General features: G+C 29.9%; 4 protein-coding genes across 12 annotated transcripts in view; 3 read left to right on the forward strand and 1 right to left on the reverse strand.

Moving 5' to 3' along the window:
- Positions 1–2,250, forward strand: part of LOC124427928 — a 22,148-nt gene extending 19,898 nt beyond the window's left edge. For all 7 annotated transcript variants that reach the window (XM_046971385.1, XM_046971388.1, XM_046971387.1 and 4 more), the window contains 3 exons: positions 471–655; positions 1,078–1,304; positions 1,449–2,250. In XM_046971385.1, the coding sequence (XP_046827341.1) occupies positions 471–655; positions 1,078–1,304; positions 1,449–1,572 (536 nt within the window). In that variant the 3' untranslated portion in view covers positions 1,573–2,250. The remainder of the gene's footprint in view (positions 1–470; positions 656–1,077; positions 1,305–1,448) is intronic.
- Positions 2,251–2,269: 19 nt separating this feature from the next.
- Positions 2,270–12,068, reverse strand: LOC124427929 (dnaJ homolog subfamily C member 22). Its single transcript, XM_046971392.1, has 5 exons — positions 11,391–12,068; positions 11,115–11,262; positions 2,895–3,259; positions 2,675–2,782; positions 2,270–2,476 (listed from the first exon to the last, which is right to left on the reverse strand). Exons 1-5 carry the CDS (start codon positions 11,661–11,663, stop codon positions 2,270–2,272), a joined length of 1,101 nt encoding a protein of 366 aa, XP_046827348.1. The 5' UTR covers positions 11,664–12,068.
- Positions 12,069–12,700: 632 nt separating this feature from the next.
- LOC124427984 (U2 small nuclear ribonucleoprotein auxiliary factor 35 kDa subunit-related protein 1) lies at positions 12,701–15,998 on the forward strand. Of its 3 annotated transcripts, none has more exons than XM_046971491.1 (5): positions 12,701–13,260; positions 13,497–13,798; positions 13,891–14,421; positions 14,494–15,243; positions 15,888–15,998. In XM_046971491.1, the coding sequence occupies exons 1-5, from the start codon at positions 13,009–13,011 to the stop codon at positions 15,892–15,894; spliced, it is 1,842 nt and encodes a 613-aa protein (XP_046827447.1). In that variant the 5' UTR covers positions 12,701–13,008; the 3' UTR covers positions 15,895–15,998. The 3 variants fall into 3 exon arrangements, with proteins under 3 accessions (XP_046827447.1, XP_046827445.1, XP_046827446.1); XM_046971489.1 differs by lacking the exon at positions 15,888–15,998 and adding an exon at positions 15,472–15,570; XM_046971490.1 differs by lacking the exon at positions 15,888–15,998 and adding an exon at positions 15,430–15,546.
- LOC124427985 (thymus-specific serine protease-like) lies at positions 15,807–18,192 on the forward strand. The gene is made up of 10 exons (XM_046971493.1): positions 15,807–15,998; positions 16,078–16,259; positions 16,331–16,514; positions 16,580–16,628; positions 16,707–16,842; positions 16,912–16,978; positions 17,090–17,303; positions 17,598–17,730; positions 17,801–17,970; positions 18,034–18,192. Exons 1-10 carry the CDS (start codon positions 15,807–15,809, stop codon positions 18,141–18,143), a joined length of 1,437 nt encoding a protein of 478 aa, XP_046827449.1. The 3' UTR covers positions 18,144–18,192.
- The last annotated feature ends 4 nt before the right edge of the window (positions 18,193–18,196 follow it).

Raw genomic sequence — 18,196 nt, forward strand, 5'->3', positions numbered from 1 at the left:
TATGTTATCGTTATAGCTTCATGTAACATGAAAAATTATTATAAAAACATAATTAAAAAAATAAGAGAATTGCTAATTGTTAATATGAATATGTATAATTATTATATGGTCTATCTCTTGTTTATATGAAATTTATAGTTTCAAAACAAATTTGAGTAATACTATATATTATACTTAAAAAATATATATTTAAAAAATAAGAAGTGCAAATTGTGATGAACGAATTTCTAGATAATAAAAGAATAGTATAACAATAAAATGTTGAATTAGTTTATTGGGTTAAGCAAAAAAAAAAATGAAAGGAACATTAAAATACAAATATATGAATGTTTGATTTCAAAGACAAAAAAGATTACTTTAAGAGTTTATTTAATTATTATCGATAATTAATCGATTTATAATGTAATTTAGCATCGATTATCATAACATTTTTTGATCATTTCTTCTTATTATTATTTTTTGTATCGTAGGAGCAAACCCCACGTTACGGGATCATGGAAGAGGATTAAGAGCTGAACAATGGGCAAGATTTTGTGGGAGATATGTTTGTGCCGAAGTAATCGAGAGATTCGCAAGACATCGTTTATTAGAGAGAACTACATCGTGTCGTTGGGGTAGTGAACCAGAATTGGCAGCGAAAGTTCTTCAGGGAAAAGTACGTTGGCTTGTATAATAAAATAAAACAAAAATGTTTGAATTTATTCGTACATATTTATTGTCAACGTATCTATATATTATAATAATATTTAAATTAATCGAATAAGTCCAATATAGAATATCATTAAATTTCAGTAATTATTATAAAAATAGATTTTTCTTTTCGTAATAATAAAAAATCTATTTCTATACAACGATATAATAATAAAAATATTTACATTTTTTATTAATAAAAAAAAACATATTGTTATTATTAATAAAAATACCTATATTTAAAAAAATAACAATAAAAATTAAATTAATAATAATAATATAGGTATTTTTATGGTCATTTTATTAATAATGCAAAATACCTAAATTCTCTTTTTTAATCTTTAAGAACTCATCCTTATTAATGAAAAACTTTAATTTGTATCACAGGTAACGCCTATTCCGACAACACCGTTACCAACCTCCTCAACAGGTCTGAAATCGAGGATTAGAAAAGTATTTCGAACGAGTTCGGGTCCCGACCGAAGTTCCTTTTCCTTGGTTTCGCAATTGACGAGTGCAGCTCTCTGCGCAAGTAGTCCTGCGTTGCCAAAGAACGGTCAAGTGCCACCAGTCGTTAAGAGTCTTCTCCGACCTCTTAGTGTACCGCAGTTAAGGTACGAACTGACAACTTGAATTGAAACAACAGCGTTTTTTTTTTGATTTTTCGTCGTATAAAAATAGAAAAAAAAAATATGATCAGACGCTAACGTCCTATCGTGGTCATCATTTTGTTCACTTCTTTTTTTCTTTGTTTTTAGGATCACCCTAGTTTCGCCGCAAGATTTCATCGAGAAAACCGGCGAAAAGTGTGGCGCGAGTTTCGTGGAAAGAATCGAAAGTACCATTGTGAAGCCACCGAGAACGAAAAAGAAAAGCAAGTAGTTGATCGTTCCGCAAAATTCCATTGAAAGGAAAAAGAAAATCATATTGTGTTTACGTTGTATAATCTTTCTTAAACGCGACGACCTTTTCGAATCGAATAACTCATAAGTATGATAGCTTTTTTATAAATAGTTGATCGGTTTTATCGTCCACGAGCAGTGAGTTTATGGTGGAAAATTAAAGATCAAAGATCAAAGGGAGTTCCTTCAAATTCTACGAGGATTCTCAAAGTGTTTCCACGTTTTACGATCGCCGTTTAAAATTGTGTGTGTTTCGACGTAAACGCCATGACGCCGTAGTCAAAGCTTATAAACATTTTTCGAACCGGTCGGAGCTTTATATTTTTAGATTATCAACGTTCTTAATCGATCGCTTCGATGCGATCTAAGGCACTCGTTGAAAATTTTTTGTGGAATGATAAACTTAATGGTGAAATTACGTTTTACGTCGATCACCAAAAGTGTGAAAACGGAGTCACATTGTCCTTGAACATTTAAATATTTATCCTGAGAGCAACGACGCCGAAGAAAGCCGTTTGGCGAATTGCCCGAACAAGTGTTTACTCTTAATGAATGATGTTAAACTTCTTTTAAGTACGTGCGGTATGAAACTTTTGTATGGACTACTATGATGATCACACGATTGTTTAAATAAACGTCTCATTTGACATTGAAAATAGTTCGATCTCGAGAATTTTTCATTCCGATCTTCGATTTCGACGTTGCCTTCGATTTTTAGCTTTAGATAGTATTTCATAGGCCTGCTGTATTTCCATAAACTTTTCTTGAGCCTTTCGCCTCTCCTCTTTCGTACCCTTAATTTTGTCTGGATGATTATCTCTTGAAAGAGTTCTCCATTTAGCCGTTATTTCACTTTGCGAGGCCGTTTGAGATAGGCCAAGAACCTACAGTGAAAAAGAACAATGTATGTTTTTTCACAATATCAAAAATATTATATGAAGTGTTTTTTGTACAAAAATAATCTTTTCAAAGGAAATGATTTTACAGTTTGAAATTAACAAAAAGAAATCCTATAACTATTATTTTCTCTAGAATATTCTAGATTATATATTAATTTTGCATATCGTATAAAAAAATCATACCTTATAAGCGTTTATTTCACCTCGTGGATCAGATAGATCCACGATTTGAGCCCAGGTTGCCCAAAATCCTTGATGAACCGCTTGATTCCAGGTTGCTTCCAAACTCGCCTAGAAATATGAAATAAAAAAAAATATTATACAATTTATGCATATACGTTTACAATACTTTTTTCTATGTTATATCATCGAATAATCGTTAAAGAATACGTTAGAAACAAACCTTAAGATCAAGCCAAATAGGTGAAGTAAAGAAGTGTCCAATCGCATCTGACAATTTAATTTCTTCATTTTCACTGTCCGTGATAACAGCATTAAAGTATAGATAACTACCTATCAATGAAAAGTACAAAGTAATAGCTAAGAATAGAGCTAGCATTCTTTTGATCCATCTTTGCTTCTTTTTTGGTTTTAAACGCCATCGTTTGCTGAATGTATCGAATGCTAAATTCGATGCAAGCACCATGAGAAATACCCAAATAGTGTCATCGCCGATGTAATATAGAATTGGATAAACGAGATAAGCTGCAACAAGTGCTGCCCATATGGTACCTTCTTCTTTACCAATATTTCCAACTGTCCAAACTCCTGTTAAATAACAAGACATTTATTTTGAATTAATTTTAATTTTTATAAGTTTTTGATGAACAGAATGATTTTAGAGGATTGTCTAACAATTAAATGAATTTATTAACATTTCTTCAGAAATGCTTCCTATGATAAGATCACAATGTTGTAAGAAACAATTTCTAATTTTGAACAATTTTCCAGGAACATAAAGAAAATTTCGAAAGAGAGTTCTATACTGTATGTCCAACCTAAAAGGGGCGAATACGCTGTAAAAAATATTTTTTTGCGAAAATCGTTGATTCTTCTTTTTCCTGACATATGTAAGTGAATATTTTTTTCTCTTGTATGTTGTATGTTTGAATATATATAATGAGATGTCTTTGAATTGATCTTTAATTCCTAAAATTAAAATGAAATATTAAAAATTATTTCCAAGATTAATTATATCGATTGTGTCAGAACATATTACATATGTGTGAAATTTTTTTGTTCCTAATTTTTTCCTTTTTTCTTTTTTAATCCTAACTACGACATGCCAGGAGAAAAAATATACACTTAGGTATATACAAAAAAAAATATCGGTGACCTTGAAAAATGACTAAAGCACTAAAATATTCTTTGCAGCGTATTTGTCATTTGATATCATTCCAATTGTATGTAAAACATATTTTGCATCATCACAAATGAATGTGTTTTACTTTTTAGATGGTTACATTTAGATGGGATATTCTGTATATCTATAGATTATATTGCCGGTTCAGAGAAACTCGATAGTAGCACGTGCAGCTTCACGTACTAATGAGATAATACGCAATATGAAAAAAAATGCAATTGGTCTGCTAATCTTCGGCAGTTCGTCATTTTAGATGCTGTTGCCATTTATTTGTCTCTGAAGCCGCTATCCTTGTCTTTAATTAACTTTAATGTTAATTCTTAGAATCATCTATCCACTAGCAATATTTAGCATTTCTTACTATCAGGAAATTAGGGAAAAGACCTTTTTGCGATTAAATATATTGGCTAAAAGATTTTGAAGAAGTAATTGAAATTTGTCAGTAGCCACAAGCACAGAAAATAATCTTTGCCAAGTGATTACTGCGGGGATCGGTGTAATGTGCTAATTCGTGGATATGGTTGAAAATCATTGATCAAGGAGTTTAGCAGGATCGTCAATAGCAATAGATTCGTGCGGAATTAATTTGAATGAGGAAAGACGATGATGAATTTTATTATGAATATATATACAGAATGATAACCATGCATGAAATAGTCATGCGGAAATCGAGGTTGAATAAAAAATTTACTATATTATAAATTCAATATATTATAAAAATATATCCAATATATTATAAAAAGTATTCAAGATGAATCAGTGAATAATAAATGAAATTTACTGATTCAAGATGGATTAGTAAATAATGTTATACGGCGCATGGGACCACAAAGAATTGTGGCGACAAAGAACAATATGAGGAATCAAGATCATAGCAGTCATAGTAGTGCAAATGGCAGGACACCGAGGGATCAAGCTGAGAGATCGAAAAAAGAATTAGGAAAGATGATGTCATGCATATAGGAGAAGAAGTTTGGACAGGCGGTGCTGCAATTGCGGTAGTGTGGTGCGGTTAAATAAATTAGGGAAAGAAAGGCGTAAAATATTTCCGATGCGGCGAATTCGACTATGTGGGTTCAAATTGTGCAAAGAAAAGCAAGACAAATCAAATGAACTAGCGTAATATGATATGCAAATTGAACAATCGAATTTATAAGTCTGTTACAATTGGAGACATGCTTATTATTGCATTGTTAGCGCGAGTTCAAAAAAGTTTTTGCGTAGGTTCAACTGCCAAATATATTTTGCATAATCATTCTTGATTTTGAACAGTAAGGATAATAAAGATCCTAAAAACTCAATTAATTTAAATAATGTAAAGGATGTTGATGTTAAATGCAATCTATTAGAGATGATAGAACATTATGAGCCAAGTTCATCTAAGCAAGTCAACATAAAAATGGAAATAGTAATTAAACAACGATATACTCATGTACCAGTTACGCGCCACGATTTATGCCGAATTGCAAGACTAAGTTTTTTGAAAAAGGAAATTCTATCGCAATCGTAAAGAAAATAAATGTATTTATATGTGTGTAGATTATCATTAATTAAATAAGAAAATTGATAAGGATAGATATGCTTTTCCAATGATCGACGATAAATTATAAGCTATTGGGTTGTTCGGAAAGTAATTTCGTTTTTTTTTGTGAAAATGAAAGACAATTTTCGTATAATGAACAAATATTTTATTAAATTATATATTGACCATTCTGGTCCAATACCTTTTGCCATCTTTCTGATAATAGCATGATTCCACGCTCATAAAATTTTTGGTCTTTGCTGGCAAAAAACTGATCGAGGTGGATTTTGACCTCCTCATTTGAAGAGAAGGTTTTACCGTCTAAAAAATTTTGCAGTGACCGGAACAAATAATAATCCGAAGGTGCCAGATCTGGAGAATATGGAGTGTGGCATTATATCCCATTCAAGCTGTAAAAGCTTTTGATGAGTGACCAAACTTGTATGAGGTCTCGCATTATTTTGGAGGAACACTACACCTTTTCTGTTGATTAATTCTGGCCTTTTCTGTTGAAGTGCATCATTCAGTTTGTTCAGCTGATGACAGTAGACTTCCAAAGTAATTGTTGTGTTATCCGGTAAAATCTCAAAAAAAAAAAACGATTCCTTTAAAATCCCACCAGACAGCATCACCTTTTTTTGATGGATATTGGCTTTGGAAATGCTTTGCTAGTTTATCTTTTTTGCTCCATGATCTTTTGCGCTTGACATTGTTATATACAACCCATTTTTCGTCCCCAGTAATGATGCGCTTCAAGAATGGATCATTTTCATGACGTTTGAAAAGTGACACAGACGTCAACACGACGACACAAATTTCTTTCCGTGAGAACATGAGAAACCCATATATCGAGCTTCGAGGTTAAACCCAAGCCTTTCAAGTGGTCATAAACAGTTGAATTTGATAAATTTAAACTCTCACTGATCTCACGTGTTGTTATTCGCCGGTTTGCATCAACTAATGCCTTTATCGTGTCTTTATCAGCTTCACCGGCCTTCCAGAACGTGGTGCATCTTCGACATCGAAATTGCCGGATCGAAATTTTGCAAACCAGTTCTGGCACTGGCGTACTGTCAACATATCTTCTCCATACACATCGGTTAATTTCTTTCTGTGTTGAACAGCATTTTTACCTTTTCTATAGTAAAAAAGTAAAATATGACGAAAATGCTGCTTATTGCTCTTCATATTTAAAAGGGCACCAACCAAAAACTACTACGTAGAATCAATTGAACTTTTTCACATACAAGCCTTGCTATATCAGCTCTCAAAACATATAATGATTATGCGGCTTAAGTGTAGGGTGCAAAAAATACAATTAAATTCTCTGTTGGGAAAAAACGAAATTACCTTCCGAACAAACCAATATTTTATTTAGTGTTCTTAATTTAAAAGACCGTTTCTTGCACGTGTCAATTCAAGAGAATGATTATAAATATTTATTGTATTGTATAAACTTAATAAATCTATGGAAATGCACAAATTGATTGTGAACGGTATTAAAATATGAAAGGTATTAAATTACTTAGACGAACTTATAATACCGTCTCGTAATATAAAAAAAAAGATGTCGATAATCTACACAATGTACTAATAGTAACCAGAAAAATCTGAAACTTTATTGAGTCAAGTGTACATAGAATCTTGTAGCGTTGAATTGAATATTTGGAATATAAACAAACTGTATGCGTAAATTGATGTTTAGATTTTCTGATTCGTTCCTAACGCAAGGAAACAAGTTTTGCAATACTCATACGAAGAAACTGCGGTAACTCCTTCGAGTAATTTTAATAAGTTTTGTACAAATGATTCTAGCCAGTTATTCATGCTAACGAATCTAACTTTTATGTCACATTATTAAATTTTAGAAAAATGTTTACTTCTCTTTATATTTTATACATTGGAGATGTAAAAATTTTATAAGCAAAGTTTAGCAGCAAAGTTTAAATGGCAAGCATCAAAGATTCATAATTTAGGAATCATAGGGTCGAAGTTGAATAATTCCGTCAGTTTTTCTTATATTTGATCACTTATAGCATAAATTATCGATTATTTTCGATATGAATTATTATTGAATAATTAGTGAATACATATATATCATATATTATTTTAATAGAAATCAAAATATATTTTGATTTTTATAAAAATTGTTAATATATAATATATTATATATATATATATATATATATATATATATATATATGTATATATATATATTATATGTATGTATTATTGTAGGATTAGGTTAATGTTCATGTATGTAAATCTTGGAAGAATGCTAGGAATAATATTTATGATAAGAACGTAATCCTAGGAATATGAGCGATAAAAATGAATGTTCATGCACGTGTGGAGATTAGGCGGAATCTAGGCGCACTTTGTTTAAACGCATTTTGACTGAATACATTTTGTCTGGACGCAATTCGTATGTCCGCATCCTAACAGATATATATGAATGAAAGATAGCGATAATGAGCGTGCGAAAGAAATAAACGATAACCCATATAAAGGTTAGGCATAAGAGAGAACAGAGTAGAAAACAGAGTATGACAAAACAGAATGGATTAGAAAGTATAAAAGAGCAGAGCAGAACAGAGTAATTGAGTTTTATCGAGTATCGAGTGTCAAGCGAATGTACAGACGAGAGGAAGTTTGTATATCTTCATAGGGAGACAGTAGAGAATCTGTTTATATCTTTATTTTAATAAAAGCATTTGTTGTTTTTCAAATACTCTGGCCTAAACTCACGTACAAAAATAATATTTAGAATTGAACAAAAGTAAATTTTATGTACTTGTGATGAGGAACGCTGTTATATATTTCTAAAATTAAAAGAAAAAGTATTCTTTAATTTTTTCAAAATCCTTGGAATATAGCAGTAAAACTATATATTTTAAGCTGATAAGCGATTAGAAATGCGTAATGTTTTTTTTTTATATTTCCTACACTGAAAGCTAAAATTTTCTGTAAAAAGTACCTCCTTTCATCATGATTAGCAGGGCATTATTAGAATAAATTTATGTTATCCAATCTCTTATTTTTTTATTTATTTATATTATTTATTTATTTATTTCGCTAATGATTTACTTGCGTTTTGTGGTAATCTTTGCTAAATCGGACACAGCGTCGATACAATTTTGTTTGATAACATGAAGTATATAAACTATATGCATATTAAATATATAAACTTGCGACTGAAAACAAGATTTTTTATCGATTATTTTGTTAAAGATAGAAGAATTAATGAGTACTTATATATTACATATTATTTTAATAGTAATCAAAACATGTTTTAATTTTTATAAAAATATATAATATTTTGTATATATATATATATATATATATATATATATATATATATATTATTTGAACAGAAATCAAAACATGTTTTGATTTTTATAAAAATAATATTTAATATATAATATTTAATATGTATATATATATTTTTTTTAATGGAAATGGAATTTGTATAATATTCAATATATAAATATGTATTCACTAATTATTATTTTTTATAAAATAGTCGACAATATCTTGTTTTTTTGTCGCAAATTTATATACTAGTTATTGTATGTATTAATTATATTTATAATTCCATATGGATTTATATTGTAAAACAAATGCTTACTGGTGATGCGTCGTATCTATAGCCGTCGTATCTATAGTCGTCGTATCTATAGCCTTAAAGACCAGATGAGTCAGGAGATGTAAACAAATGCATGTGAAGTATACGTGAGTCAGGTCAGGAGCGCATTCACTCTCTTCAAATAATGTAAAACACTTTTCGAGCGGAGAGTCGAAGCAAGTCCCTAACAATGACCTACATAAGTATGTAAATTTTCTTCTGAATTCAACAATTGATTATTTTTTACCAATCAACAGTTGGAGTCTCATGCATTTATCACACGTTTTGCACGCGACTGTTTTATTTATGTCTCCGGACTCGTCTCGTTGAATAGATATTATATATGTATAGACATATATTATATGTAGGATAAGAGTTAGTATGAAAGAGAAGAGGTATAAAAGGACGAACCATTGAAGGATAAATTATTGCCTTCTAATGAAAGTCTACGTAAATGATTTTAAGATAACTAGGTTTAACCCACCGGAATTGCAGAAACCCTTGGAATTTTCTCCAAGGATTACAAATAAAAAATGTATAACCAAGATCGTAATTGAAACTTGATTATGATCATATCTTCATCCCACGTCAGGATATAGCTTCTTTCGCAAACATCATTTTGCAATTTTCATCAAAATAACAATAAATTTTTGTGTACGTATGTATAAATAATTGAATAACACATTTCGATATAAATGTCGAGTTAAAAATAGCTGACAATATAAATGATTTAAAAGAAGTAACGCGTGAGAGAATTAGAGAAACATATCCGTTGTTTTTGAAAAAAAAAAAAAAAATAAAAATAAAGGGAACAAAAAAAAACAAATCACTAACAGGTAAAAGCGCGGTAAATATTGTATTATTTTAAATTATAATTATCACTACTTGATTATAATCAATGATATATGGTTAACTGAATTTATTCGTTGTAGGAATAATTGTTTTAAAATCTATAGTTTAGTCGTTAGTTCAAAGAAACCGGATAAATAAAAATTAGATACAACATGTGTCATTTTCTCAATACGCAATTGCGTATTAAAAAGCATACCTGCTGTCTAAATCCATATAACGTATTGCAAGGGTTTAAATCATAAATTTTTTTGTTGCAATTCTTGTCTGATATTAATAATCAATGGCTCATTCGAAAAATAAAGGTTTTTTTTACACAAGATCATTGTTTCCGATTTTCGAAATATACTTTTATTTGCAGAAAAAATACTCTTAAAAAATAGAAAAAACATATAAAAAAAAAATAACATTTTTCAAAACTTTAAAGAATAATTTCAAATAAAAAACAACCTTTATCTTTCGAATGAGTCTTTGATTATCGAAATCAGATAAAAAATACGACCATGAAAATTCATGGCGTAAATTGTTGCAAATGCATAGTAAGTAAATTCCCTTGTATAATATATTTATTTATAGTTTTTTTCGCTACATCAGAGAGTTATCAATCATATCAATTTCTTTTCTTTCGAGGAATCGATTATTCAAACATACAAAGTAACAAATATCCACGCCGTATAAGCGTATAGTGAGAAAAGGAGATTTGACTGTTTTGACACGAACTCGAAGTAGTGCCACTGCGCCTTGATAAATTGAAATAAAATGGCTAAAGACAGAATTTACGTCATGAATTCTCATGGTCGCAATTTTGCCTAATTTTAAAAATGAAGAGCTCATTCAATAGATAAAGACTTTTTTACACGAGATTATTGTATGCAATTTTCAAAACAGACTTGCGTGATAATTACTTTTGAAAAATATTTATTTTAGTATACGATTATTGCGAATAAAATAATATTTTTTTCAAAAATTAGAAATAAGAATCTCGTATAGAAAATCTTTCGCATTAGACCTTGATCACCAAAATTATATAAAAATTGTGACCATAAGAATTTATGATGTAACTCATTGCAAACGCATAAGAAGAGAATCCCTTTAAGCTATTGTACTATCTAACTCGGAGAGTTAGACCTTGTGAATTCTTATTATCTTAAAATCCATTATTTATAAATATTAAGTAAATGAGTTTTAAAGTGTTGAAACGTATATTTGTTAGTATGTATATTATATAGTATTAAAAATATAGTTTCACGAAAAAACATATTACCTAGAGCAATGACTGCTGGTGTCAGAATCATCAAATGCCGGAAATTAATCCCGTTTATCTCGTCCTGCGGTATAGCACTACAATAAATTTCAGCCCAGAAATAAGCAACTGCATTTCCAGCGGCAAATCGTATAGTAGAAAACGGTGGCTAAAAGAAGAATTCGAAACATACTTCGTTTGTTTTTTCATTCGTTATACTGCATACATATCAAATTACGATATCGTTATCTATAGCGAACTTAAAGCTGATTCAGCAACGGTTAATCATCGTATTACCTTGCGGTTGGCTCTAACTTTATGTTTGAACTGTTCGACAAAATTTGGATCATCATTGGCATCGGCCACGTAGGATGGAATTTTAAAAATGTCCCAGAACCATCCCAGTCCTAGATAACCACCAAAGGTGCTGATATATAGGAAGGCATGAGCGTCTCTACCAAGATAGATATGATGAGCACCGATTAGACCACCAAAGAGCCAAAGAACGTATGCCCAAAATGTTGACTTCCGTTTATGAATTTTTTTATCCTGAATATTCGAGTTGTGCATTGTCTTCGTTTATCTTTCTTTTGTCTTCTTTTTTTCTTTCTTTTTTTATGCCTGCCTATATTCGTTTATATTTGAAATCTTTTATTCGATCAAGAATGAACGCTATCTTATCCACACGCTATCTTATTCATTCTCATTCACAATTTGTTTAAATCGAATAATGCGATCTTCTTTATTTTAGGATAATATTATTCAACGTCGTAGACACTTTTTAATTAGAATTTTTCTTATCTATAATACATCCCTTTATTGTCAATGCTTCGTTATTTATATTATTTATAATATTCACCTACTTCCACTTATATATTATCGCAGCCTTATTTGTAAAGAATTTGACGAGCACACCAGTCCACCGCTTCGAACGACTACGAAACGTGTTTCCCTTCGTACTATTCGATGACACGTACCTGGTTCAACGCTCCAGCAAGTATAACGGTACCTGTTTCAGGACCGTACCAATAAGAGAAAAATCCTTTTTTTTGCCATAACTTTAAAAAATATTCGTAAAAATGTAAAATATGAGAATTTCATTAATTAATATAATAAAAAAATTGTTATAATGTTGAATTGTTTCGGGAAAATGTATAGATATTTTTATTCTTTAAGAATACTTTATTATTATTAAAATAATATAAAATAAGTTTTTTCTACGAAATATTTTCTTTTTTAAAAAGTATGAAAAAAAGAAAGAAAAGTATGGATTAAAGTAATATGTAATTGATTTAATTCGACAAGTTCTGAATAAAAGAAGAAAATATATACATATAATTTCATGAACTAATAGATAATCTCAATTATCGTTTATATTATTATTATGATTATTATTATTATTATATTAATAAAATGTTTAATTCTACATAATATATTTTTTTTTATTATTCGCAATAATTTAATACTATTTAAAAGCTATAATCGGTTTTATATTTTTGAAAAGTCGAATGTTCCGCCATCTAGTAACAAATACGATAAACGTTTGTAAATTTGTCTTTTACCAACATATGTTATATATATTTAGTAGTACATTTAATCATTAGATGGAGCAAATAGTGCTGTAATTTTCATGAATTTACAATCCTGCTTCAATAAAAAAATATATAAAATACTACAGTTCTGTGTCTTCTTCGTTCGTCTTCAATGTTTACAGGAGAGAAACTTTTTTCCTAAAGGTTAATGAGTACGCAAAGAAAGAACACTTTTATATTTAGTTATAGTTCATAAGCGAAATGGCGTCGAACACATGCTCAAGGAGTTTTGTCGCATGGTTCGTTTCATTTTGAAAGGTTAGAATACATACAGAAACGAATCGAAATTAGTTTAGTGTTAAAAAAAAAGAAGATGCTAACTGATGGAGGTTCGTTCATCGGTATCGTGCAGTCATAAAGCATGGAGACGTATTGCAAAGAGAGAACGACGCAGACGTTTACGTTGTAAAGCTGCGAAGGAGCGCGAAGCAGACGAAGAACGATTGAGGGCAGCACTCGAACGTACCGCGGAATATTTGAATTGGTGCAAAGAAAAGGAACAGCGTGAGAAAGAGGAAGAAGAATTAGAAAAACGAGAACACGAAGAAAGAGAAAAATTGTGGCTCGAAGAAGAGGTAATTTTGATCATTATCGTGATTTTATTATAAGAAATTAAATCTCTTTTTTTTAGAATATAACTTCCTTTTTTATGACTTACATATGTATGATAAGATTTAGTAAAGATTAAAAGATAATTAGTCAGGAAGTTGGCTTATCTTAATTGTTTAATATAATTTTATTTTTAAGATAATCAATGATTTGTTATTAATTTGTAATTATAAATTATTTACTACATGAATGTATTATTCAGCTTAAAGCACAAAAAGAGTGGCATATCCTTCAAGAACGAAAGGCAAGAGCTAGACAACAGCAATTAGAGCAAGAAGAAAAAATTCGAAAAGAGTTTGAGGCTAAACAAGAAATTATACGTAAAAAAGAAGATGAAGAGAAGCGTAAACGAGAAGAGGAGATAAAACAAAGGGAAATACTGCAAAAGGAAATTGATGATTATATAGATGAGGGAATAAAAACGCCTGAGGCTCTTAGAAAAACTATCGACAGTCAACCTGGCAAAGAACTTTGTCCTTTCTTTTCTAAAACAGGTGCTTGCAGGTAGATTGAACAATAAATAACACATAAGGAATCAATAAGATAAAAAATAGAAAAAGATTAAATGATAATTCTAAGTTTTCTATTTTATGTAGATATGGAGATACATGTTCCAGAAATCATCGTCGAGTTTGCTTAAGTAAGATTCTTCTAATACCTAATTTTTATTCACACTTTTCTCTGGAAAAGAATTCAACAGAATATGATACAGACATTGCATTGGAATTTGAAAATTCTGAAACCAGACAACACTTTTGTGAATTTTATAATGACGTTGTACCGGAATTGGAATTTCTAGGAAAAATTAAGACTCTTAAACTATGTTGCAATACTGAAATTCATTTACGCGGTAATTTGTACGTTGAGTATTATACAGAACGAGAAGCTGCGAAAGCTCTGAGAAAGCTAAAGGGTCGTTGGTACGCCGGCAGGCAATTGAATTGTGAATTTGCTAATTTGAAATCGTGGAGAAGTGCTGTGTGTGGTATGTTAAAGTGTCCTAAAGGTAGAGCTTGCAACTTTCTGCACACTTTTAAAAATCCTCATGCTGAATATGATATCAAAAGTCCACCTCGTTATTCAAAAGCTGTTGGTTCAGAAAGTAATAGTAAAAGAAGTGAACAAAGGTAAGCATATCTTTCGTCTTCTATTATTAAAATCCAATTTTTCATTCGTTTCGTTGTTTGTTAACTTTGTAGGAATAGATCTACATGGGAAGAATACATTTATGATGAAACTGATGAAAGTAGAAATTGGAGATGGTCAGAATCACCTGAAATAGAAACACCTGAAAAACGTTTAAGAAATAGTGAAAAACAATACAGACATACAAACGAAAAAAATGGTCATCGTTCTTCTAGATACGATAAAAAACAAGATCGAAGTTCCAGAAGTTCCAGGAGATTTAGAAAAACGTCTACAGAAAGAAAAAATCATCATTCAAGTTCAATTAAATCTCGAAGGTGTTACGAGAAGAAACATGATAATGACGATTTTCATAAGAACAAACGATCCATCAAAAAGTATTCTAATGAAATAAAAAAGGAATATGATAATAGTGATGAAAATTATGAAAGAATGAAGTCAATTTCGAAAAAGTGCAAATATTCGAGAACATATTCTACATTTGTTAACCAGGATGATGAAAATACTAAATCTAGGTCGAGACAATCAGAGGAACATGATGATCTTAATTTTTCGAGTTTAAAAACTGAGAACGACATCAATAGGTTTACATCGGAAAATAAAGATAACGACGTAAAAAAAAGGAAAAAGGAACCTAAATCAAAGTGGGATAGTAAAAATTTCGATGATACGTCTCTAGAAAGTGTAAACTCGAGTGATTCTGATTCTGCGTCTGATAATAGTGAATTACGTAGGACTACAAATAAACGATCTCCGGACGGTTGGACGACAACCGACTCTGATAATGAAGAAGATAATAAACGGTGATAATATTTAACGTAACCTAATGTTTAATACGATGTAATATATATATATATATATATATATATATATATATATATATATATATATATATATATATACATATATCTTTTTTCCCTTTATTTCTATTTTTTTTATAATGTAATACATGCTCTTCACATTAAATACAATATTAATAAATATAATAGATTTGCAATAAAGATACGCTCTTAAAAAGTATTTCAATGTAGGAATTCGAAATCTCCATATGTGTTTCAATAATGGCTATTTTATTGATACAAAATCTTATCGTTCATCTCCGAAGACCAATACGTCGATCTTGTTATCTTTTTAAAGGAAAATTTGTGAAATCATTTTCTTAAGTTAACTGTAATAATCGTCTACATTATCTGACTCTGTTCATCGAATAGTGGCATATATAAAAATATTTTTTAATTTGATAACGGTCGTTAATGTACGTGAATTGTAGCTGATATCATATCAATATTTATCATTCAATCGTGATTCAAAATAAAAGTAAAATATAAAGCAATTGTAGGATTCAGAAGTGATATATCATTTCAAGATGTACGTCTTACTAATTCTGTTAGTTTCTATATATTATTCACTCGTTGATGGTTTTGGCCTCCATGGATTTACTTTTAAGGGTTTAGATGAGCCACAAATATTGGATTCTCGTACAAAAGATGTACGTGAGGAATGGTTAATCCAACCATTGGATCATTTTAATTCACGTGATAATAACTTATGGCATATGGTAAGAATTTTTTATTCTCAAGTAATATTCTTTTGATTATATACGTACAATAATAATATTTTCAATAATATTAATACAGCGTTACTACAAAAATGCAGCCTTTTCAACACAAACTGGACCGATATTGATCATGCTCGGCGGAGAATGGGAAATAAAACCTAATTTTTTAACAAATGGACTGATGTACGACATTGCTGTTACTCATGGAGCCATGATGTATTATACTGAACATCGATATTACGGAAAGAGTAAACCCATACAGTACGATGATGATCAAATATATGGATAATAATAAAACTTTAAATATTTTTATTATGAATTATTAATTTTAGAAACATTAGTGAAGAAAATCTGCAATATTTGAACGTCGATCAAGCTTTGGCTGATATAGCTTATTTCATTGAAAGGATGAAGCGAAACCTTGGTAAAGAAAACGCAAAAGTAATTGTTTTCGGTGGATCATATGCTGGTAATATGGCAGTGTGGGCTAGATTAAAATATCCTCATCTCATTCAGGTATTTTTTTTTCGATGTAAACATGTTTCATATGAAGTCAAACTTTGTTATTTAATTCTTTACAGGGTGCCGTGGCTAGTAGTGCTCCGATATATGCAAAAGCTGATTTTTATGGTAAACATCGTAATTTTTCTTGTTTTCTGAACCTTTGTCAATTAATTTGGATCAATAAATTCGTTCTTTTGTTTTTAGAATATAACGAAATTGTGGCAAGGTCACTTCGTAGCTATGACGAACAATGTCCGATCGATATTAAAGCTGCGTTTGATTCCGTAAAGGAATTATTGACTGGTAATGGTGGTGCTGAAAAATTGAAAACATATTTCAAGTATGTACATACATTAATTCCTGAAAATCAAAGAAATTAGAAAATTAATTAAAAATTATAATATTTTAGTCTGTGCAAAGTGCCGAATGTGAAATCTAATAACGATGTTAGTCACCTTATAAATATTTTCATAGAGGTAAGAAGTTATGATAATAAAAGAAAGAATAAAATCCTTTAATGCACGCGTTTCAATAAGAACTACAATAGTGAAGACCATTATCGTTTAAAACATTATTGTTTCTAATAGAAATTTGCTGGAATTGTTCAATATAACAAAAATCAGGATGGTAACAAGTCGGATATCTCTGTTTGTTGTGATAATATGACAGCAACGTATTTGGGATCACCACTTCAAAGATTAGCTCGACTGCTGAGTAAAGACGATGGTAGTTGTTTAGATGCGAGTTATGAACAGTTCATATCACGCCATAGGAATATAAGCTGGAGTTCAGACAGTATAAGTAAGTTAAAATTGAAATGTTATATGAATTTCAAACAATTTATAATAAATAGACCGTGAATGTTTATATAAATACATATTTTTTAAAATATAGGATTCTTATTAAGTCGTAGTTTATTTATATATTTTGACAATTTTTTTTTTTATTCTGTATATTTTGCATGATACATACGTTTTGCATATTCTATTTAATGAACATATAAACATGAATATTCTATAATTTAAATGCGTATTTTGATGTATTTGATTTGTATAAAAACCCATTAGTTTAACATTACTTAATTGCATATTTCAGTAAGGAGGTGGTATTACCAAACGTGTACGGAGTATGGTTATTACTCGACAACTGATTCCGAAGATTCGATTTTTGGATCTCTTGTCCCATTAGATTACTTCCTGAATATTTGCGTCAACTTATATGGAAATTAGTAAATCATTTATATTAATTATGTTTTAACGCATTATTATTCAATAATTTAATATCCATATAATTTACAGTTACGATGGTAATTTTTTGAAATCAAGAATAGAACGAACGAATTTAATTTACGGTGGTTATAAACCGGATATAACCAATGTCATTTTTACAAATGGCGATTTGGATCCTTGGCATAAACTTTCAGTTTTACTAGACTTGAATGAATCTACACCAGCTATACTTATAAAAGGTATTTATAGATGCATTTGTGTTGTATATACATCATGAATTAATTCTTTTATTTTTGCCCTAGGTGCATCTCATTGTCAAGATTTAATGAATGATCTTCCTACGGACCTGCCAGATTTAAGGGAGGCAAGAAAAACTGTACGTAATATTATAGCTAAGTGGATAACATCATGAGTGTTGTGAACAATTTTTCATTATAATAAAAAAGAAAAAAAGAAAGAAAGAAC

This window comes from Vespa crabro, chromosome 11 (assembly GCF_910589235.1).
Source record: "Vespa crabro chromosome 11, iyVesCrab1.2, whole genome shotgun sequence".
Classification (NCBI taxonomy): Eukaryota; Metazoa; Arthropoda; class Insecta; order Hymenoptera; family Vespidae; genus Vespa; species Vespa crabro.